This window comes from Triturus cristatus, chromosome 12 (assembly GCF_964204655.1).
Source record: "Triturus cristatus chromosome 12, aTriCri1.1, whole genome shotgun sequence".
NCBI classification, from domain to species: domain Eukaryota; kingdom Metazoa; phylum Chordata; class Amphibia; order Caudata; family Salamandridae; genus Triturus; species Triturus cristatus.
This window is the reverse complement of record NC_140595.1, coordinates 544,806,908-544,814,343: the sequence shown is the minus strand read 5'-3', so window position 1 is coordinate 544,814,343 and position 7,436 is coordinate 544,806,908. Positions and strand designations below refer to the sequence as shown.

General features: G+C 43.9%; 1 protein-coding gene across 2 annotated transcripts; it reads left to right on the top strand.

The window, feature by feature from the left end:
- The first annotated feature begins 945 nt into the window (after positions 1-945).
- LOC146776250 (uncharacterized) lies at positions 946-3,173 on the top strand. Of its 2 annotated transcripts, none has more exons than XM_085637791.1 (2): positions 946-1,764; positions 1,881-3,173. In XM_085637791.1, exons 1-2 carry the CDS (start codon positions 1,114-1,116, stop codon positions 2,529-2,531), a joined length of 1,302 nt encoding a protein of 433 aa, XP_085493917.1. In that variant the 5' UTR covers positions 946-1,113; the 3' UTR covers positions 2,532-3,173. The 2 variants fall into 2 exon arrangements, with proteins under 2 accessions (XP_085493917.1, XP_085493918.1); XM_085637792.1 differs by having other exon boundaries at positions 955-1,764; positions 2,592-3,173.
- The last annotated feature ends 4,263 nt before the right edge of the window (positions 3,174-7,436 follow it).

Below are 7,436 nucleotides of genomic sequence, written 5' to 3'. Positions count from 1 at the left end.
CTCACTGCTTGCAAGTGTCAGTGTTGGCTGTTCCCCTCACGGCTTACGAGTGGGAAGGTTGACCGTTCCCCTCACAGCAGCAGCGGCAGCAGCACCAGCAAAGAACCGAAGAATGTAGACCGCGCAAGTTGGCTTATAACTGTTCAGCTCACTTTGTTTTTATTTTGCTCGCATTTCTTTGAACTCGTTCTTATAGTTGTCGTTTTTCACTTGTGTTGTAATCTTCTGCTTTAACTCTTTTACTTATGATAATATAACTGATGTCATCTTTGTTATTGTTCAACTGTTTCTGTGGTCACTGGGAGAGCTGGACGTTCTACTCCTGGCAGTTGGCCTTGAGCTGGCGTGAAGAGAGGTCACGCTCGACCACGAAGCTTAATAAAGCCATCCACTTCTAAAGTCTATGAGCCCTAGTGAGTTTTATTCACCACAACTTGTCTTAGAAATATAGGCTTGGAAGGTTCAACCAGGTTGTCAACTGTGGCTCTAGGAAGCCTAGGTTCCATCACTAGTTTCCCAATCTCACTTGACCACCTTGCCTACCTAAGGGTTCTGACGCATCAAACGTTATTAAATCATGGCAACATGTGTTGCTGTGCAGTAGAAGGCCCTTTGCAACGCTTGACTGTTTATCTTTCAGCTGCTTATTGCTGTAAGTAGTATAGGTTGTATACTACTCGTCACCATGTATTTTTTGACAGGTGGCCACGCCCCTTTGACCACGCCCCTTTGGTCCGTGTGTCTATATTGGACGCGTTCCAAGTCTGATTTTAATCGGGGTTTTAATCGGTCCTTATAACGTATTGATAAGATTATAGCATTTTATTGTTTTATAGGTCGTTATTTTGTGAATCATGGCTTATAAAATGATACGGCGATGAAATCAAAAATAAAAATAAAAAAATAAAAAAAATAAAAAGCGTATAAAACGATAAGTTAGGATTTGTGAATCAAGGCTTATAAAATGATACGGCGATGAAATCAAAAAGCGTATAAAACGATAAGTTAGGATTTGTGAATCAAGGCTTATAAAATGATACGGCGATGAAATCAAAAAGCGTATAAAACGATAAGTTAGGATTTGTGAATCAAGGCTTATAAAATGATACTGCGATGAAATCAAAAACGTATGAATCGACCACGCATGCAGGAGGGTTGCTAAGAAGTGGGGGTAGTGTGAAATACGAGTCTACAAACATACCGCGGGGCGTGTCTAGTATGTTCACAGAGGATATAAGCCAGCATTCCGAGGACCGTGTGTTAAGAAACCCCCGCTTTTTTCCGACAAAGAAAAGCTCGAGCTTTAAGACAACTTTGAGAATGTCTTGCTCTAGCGTGGAAGCGGGGCCCCTTGGAGAAACTATAACAGCGATGCTGAAGGAAGCGGCAAATGCTGCAGACGACGCTGCAGAACTCGACGATAGTGATAAGGAAAATTGCGCGCCAACAACGCCTGCGGGTACTACGTCGGAGATGTCGTCGGCGATGCTGAATAAAAAGCCCGAGACAGACGTCGAGGCATCGGCTATGCCGAATATAAAGCCCGAGACCGGAGCCTGCGAAGAGGCGGTTGGTGGCGTTGCTAAAATGGCGTGCAATACCTCCGATGCTACAGACGGCGGTGGAAGAGCGGAACCAAGTGAAGATGACGAGGGTATTGACCTGCAAGAGCCTGAACCCGAGGACTCCAGCGACTGTACAGAGATGGATTCCGGAGAAGAATCTGTAAACGAAACAGAAAAGTGCGAAGTTGGAAAACGAAAAGTAAGTACGAACCGCAATTTTTCGGCAAATCCTCTGGGGTGTTTAAGAGTGTGATGATGAGGCGTGTAGTTGTGAGGAAGGCTGAGGTCGAAAAACCCCTTTTTTCTTTTTATCAGCAAAAGAGAGGAGGAGGAGCCCCAGGCGACAAAACCGCTAGCACGACTATGGAAGTCACACAGCCATCGCTACGTTTTTCATGTCTCTGCTGCTCAAGACAGAAAAAACTTGCCGTAACGCATAAAAACTGCAGCTGTAAGCGCTTAGACGCAATTGTACAATTTTGTCGTGGTGAAAGTTGGAGCACGGATCGATATCGCGGACTTTTGACAGCGATAGCCGCGATCATAAAATTGTGCTTAAAGGCGGGGTGGTACGACGAATGCGAAGGTTGTAAAATTGACGACCCGAGTCAGTTGCATCACGACTGTCTCACGACGGGTGATGAATATGAAGACAGTTTGATACGGAAACTATGTTACAAGCTGGACCCCTATAAGATTATGGCGACGTTGGGGGCGGTCTATGGCTTGAAAGAAATGTCAGTACCCGAAGATTGTAGTAAGATGATTGCGAATGTTTTAAAGTATATTAAGAGAGTACAGTCCCCATCAGAGCATGTGAAAAGTATGTATGAAGCGGGTGATGAAGACATACGCTTGATAATGAAACAGCATTTGAGAAGGAAGAATTACCGTAGATATTTTAAGATCAAGTATCTTTACAGGAGTTTAAAACCGAGGAACATGACATTTCTTAATGTAGAGTAAATGAAAACATGATGATCTTCGCGATTGCTACTATTATGTATGTGTGTTTTTCCGTTGCAGGAAAGTGTGTTTCGACACATGGTTGAGATCGGCGTGCGACCGAGCGTTAGATGCCTGGAAGACGCTTTTTATTTTCTGATCAGAGCAAAGATGGCGTACCCCAAACCAGTGTTTCGCCCGACCGCGCTATGTCGTAACAAGCGATGTGAAATCATCGAAGAGCTTGAAAAAGAACTGGGTCAGAAACCTAGAGGCTTTTACGACGTTGAAAAGAGCAAAATCTTCTTGGGCGCTGACGACGTGCTCGAAGATTGCATCGACAATTATATCAGGCGGACATTTTGCACCCTAGGAACTACTCTGAATAAGAAACAGTTTTTCAATTTCATGAATACAATATCTGATTTGTTTTGTCGAGCCTTCTTGAAGGGGCGTGGGGAGGATGTAAGAAGACTGGTACCGTTCATAGCTAGCAAAATCCAAATATTGATTCTACGTCACGAGTTTTTGAGAGCATTGTGTTAAATATCTATGTTTTTATCGTTATTATCGTTTATAGCGCTGTACATTCCTATATTACCAGTTTAAATCATACACTGTTTAATTCGTGTGTTATTAAATAATCTACTATTGTAAAATAAACCGGCTTCTAGTTCTGATTATTTGATAAAGAAAAATAATAAAACAAAAGTGAATTAATAGAATAGGGGGGCGGGAGTAGGGGTTGCGGTATTTTAGTTCAAGAAGCGCTACGATGCAGAAGCTTTTCAAAAGAGTTTATTACAACCCCTCGAAAGTTGGTAGTTTTGGCGGTGTAGAAGCCTTGTACAAGGAGAGCAAAATCCACAACGACGGTGTTAAAAGAACACAGGTACGCGACTGGTTATCGGGCGAAGATGCCTACACGCTACATAAGGGGTCGAGAAAGCGCTTTCAAAGACGGCGTGTGATAGTCAGCGGCTTAAATCATCAATGGCAAGCGGACCTTCTAGACGTCCGTGAACATGCCGCGGTTAATGATGGTGTAAAATTTATATTAACGGTGATAGACGTACTGTCAAAGTATGCATTCGCCGTTGGCCTGAAGGAAAAATCGGGGAGCTCGGTCACAAAAGCCTTTGATTACATTTTCAGCAGCGGGAGAATTCCTAAAAAGTTACAAACAGATAGAGGAAAAGAGTTTGAAAACAAGACGCTAAAAGCTCTGCTGAACAAGTATGGTGTAAAACATTTTGTTACAAACAACGAAGTGAAGGCGGCGATTGTAGAAAGATTCAACAGAACTCTCAAGGCACGAATTTGGCGGTATTTTACAGCGTACAACACATTTCGTTATATAGATCGTTTACAAGATTTTATTGAAAGTTACAATCATAGCTATCATAGAACCATTAAGACGTCCCCTGTAGAAGTATCCCCGCAAAATGAGTTGAAAATTTGGAGAACTGTGTACGGGTCCGTGTTCACCAACAACCCTGTTTCAAAAAACACTCTCAAAAAAGGTGATCATGTTAGGGTATCTAGATGCAAGGGGGTATTTCAAAAGGGGTATGAGCAGACTTTTACAGATGAGATCTTTGTGATAGACAAGATTTCCAAGCATTCAGGCGTTACAGTTTTTAACTTAAAAGACTATGCTGGGGAGGAGGTCGAAGGGTGTTTTTACAAAGAAGAGCTGCAAAAAATAAAACAGGATCAAGATCGTGTGTACCGTATTGAGAACGTTTTGGCAAAGAAGGGGCACGGGGCACAAAGACAGTGCCTAGTTAAATGGCGGGGATGGCCTGATAAATTTAATAGTTGGGTCTCTGAGAGTGAATTAAAGGATATACAAAGTCTACAACAGCGGATATAGGCATTTAGGTACCGCGGAAGCGCCATGGAGGTCGGACCTTTTTATCTGACGCTCCCGAGTAACGCGTCTTTGGACACTTTCCCTAATAACAAAATTTCAAATTTTACGGTGAAACTAGCAAAACCTATTCATCTACAAGGAGATTGGGAGGTGGCCCTAACAGAAATTCAGTACCCGCACACGTGGGACACTTTTGAAACAGAGGATGTTAGATTTACGGTGGTACGCAAGAAGGAAAGCGCCCACGAACTTTCTTTCCCGCCGGGGCACTATGACAACATACGAGACATTGTAGAAGTAATGAATAAATCCATTGGTAACATATCGGAACTTGTTGACCTTAGATTAACGTATGAACCACGACTTCGAAAAGTGCAGTTGAGGAATGCTCAAGACTACGGTATTTTGGTGCGTGAAAAACTGGGGAGAGTGTTGGGGCTGACGCCTAACGTTCACCACTCTTCATCAGCGGGGAAAGCCTACACGGATGTACACGGCGGATTTTATATGATGTTTGTATACTGCGACGTGATAGAGCATCAGAGAGTGGGGGATAGCTACGTGCCTCTCCTCCGGTGCGTGGAAATCACAGGCAAGAATAATAGCATGATAAACATCATTTACACCAAAAGAGATTATGTACCGATCAGCAAAAAACATTTTCACACAATAACTTTGGAACTGAAGGACGATTTGAACACTAATATAAGATTTAAAGTGGGTAAAGTCATAGCGAAGCTTCATTTCAGGCCGCGACGTGGTGAAGTGTACTAGAATAATGATTTTACCTGAAAATTACGGCGACGCGTCGCTCTATAGGGATTACTATAGAGCACAAGCCGGCTCAGGCCTCCCGGGGTTCCACGGGGCACCTATTATGTACGGGGCGGGTGTTGGCGGTATATTCAGAAGCCTTTTCAGAAAAGCAGTACCGCTTTTAAGAAGAGGGTTCCAGTTGGTAAAACCGCACGTGAAAACCGCTGCAGCAAATATTGCCCGAGACGTCGCAGGGCACGTTTCGGGGGCGGTGATGAAAAAGTTTACCAAAACGGGTCAAGAAGGCTCAGGTTTAATCTATCTCGAAAGAGGAAGGAAGAGAAAAAGGGGTGTATCACTAAGGGGGCCGCCCGCGTTCCTTCAAAGCGTTGTGAAGCGCCGGCGACCGGCTCAAAAGAGTTCGCTTAAGACCCGGAGAAGACACGGAAAAAAACGAGTCTCTAAGGGCAACATATTTTAAATCGGACCATGGCCTCCGTCCCTTGCGGTTCCCAGGAATGCACAAAGTCAGAGTTGGACCTATTCCAAGTACCACCAACGCAAACCAGCATTGAAAGTTCTCTATATGTCGAAGTACCGCCACTTTCAGCCCTGTCAGACACAGCCCCCTTAGAGTTCTTCATAGCTCGGTCGGATGACTACCTGGACCTTTCAGCTACCCTGATTTATCTGTCGTGCAAAATTACTAACGCAGACGGATCCGATTTGGACGCCGCAGCCCGAGTGGCGTTTTCTCCATACCCCATAGCCTCACTTTTTAACCAACTGGATGTGAGCCTCGGCGACCGGCTCATCAGCCAGTCAAACAACACGTATCCATACAGGGCTTATCTCGAAACGGTACTTAATTATGGGGACCCCACTTTAAAACGCCAACTTTCTGCAGGTCTCTTCTACAGAGACACCGCTGGAGAGCACGAGGACACGACTTTAACCGGTGCTAACGCGGGATTTAAGAGCAGAGCTAGCTTTACAGCCCGAAGTCGTAAAGTGGAACTGATTGGGCAATTACACTGCGATTTATTTTTCCAAGACAAATTAATGCTTAACGGTCTAGATGTGAAGATTAAACTGATTCGAAATAAAGACACTTTTTGCTTAATGAGCGGCGACGCAGAAAATTACAAAGTGCATATCTTAGCGGCGTCACTATTTGTGAAACGTGTCAAAGTGAGCCCGGTGGTGCGTTTAGCTCACGCCGAGACTCTGTTAACCAGTAATGCCAAGTACCCCATCGAAAGAGTGGAGCTCAAAGTGTTCAGCATCCCAGCCGGTGCGCTACTATCGAATACTGAGAATATTTTTTTCGGATTTTTGCCAAGAACTGTAATAGTAGCGCTGGTCGATAACGCAGCATTTAGCGGTGAATATGGCAGAAACCCCTTTAATTTCAAGCATTATAATATATCTCACAGCAGCCTCTCCGTAGACGGCCAAGCTATACCGGCAAAACCATACACGCCGTCATTTGGAACTGGGGGTGTGGCTAGAGAATATTTGGGTGTGCTGCAAGTTGCTGGGAAGTACGCATCAGACCGACCCTTCTTTGTGGATCGTGTAGAGTATTCGAAAGGCTATTCTATGCTGGCTTTCGATCTATGCCCTGACAACGACGTGGGTGGCGGCCATTTTTCGATACAAAAATCAGGCAATGTACGTCTGGAGCTCCGTTTTAGCGCCGCTCTACCGTCTACTATAAACCTTCTGATTTACGCTGTCTTTCAGAATGTTATACAGATTAACCATAGGCGAGAGGTGCTAATCGACTATATGTGATGAATACGTGGCAACTGGAACGTTTTCTCGCCAAAGACGAGACGGCAAAACATTCATTTTTAGGTGTATTCGCAGCTGACACTCTACCAATGTATCTGGGTAATCGCCAGCGACCGCTTCATTTAATAGTTAATACAGACGGTAAAGATCAAAGGGGTCGACACTGGTTAGCAATATTTCTAACAGAAAAGGACTCTGAGTTTTTTGACTCCTATGGCGTGCCACCAAACAGTTATCTGTACCCCAATACCATATGGCAATTTTTAAAAAGAAACACTTCAGGCCTAATAACATTTCATGAAAATCAGATTCAGGATGATGTATCATTTACCTGCGGGGCACATTGTTTGTTTTATTTATTTCATAGATGCCGTGGTGTAGACTTTGAAAGCATTTTAAAAATGTATTCAGCTGATTTGAAGGCAAATGATGCTCTAGTAACAAGGTTTGTGTTGAGGCAATTACGCAGATTGAAAAGAGGCCGTGTAAATAACAGA

Excerpts from the sequence above, each read along its gene's own strand:
- LOC146776250 (XM_085637791.1), top strand. The coding sequence starts at position 1,114 with ATGAAATCAAAAACGTATGAATCGACCACGCATGCAGGAGGGTTGCTA. Across the intron at positions 1,765-1,880 it reads GCGAAGTTGGAAAACGAAAA|CAAAAGAGAGGAGGAGGAGC; the intron begins GTAAGTACGAAC and ends TCTTTTTATCAG.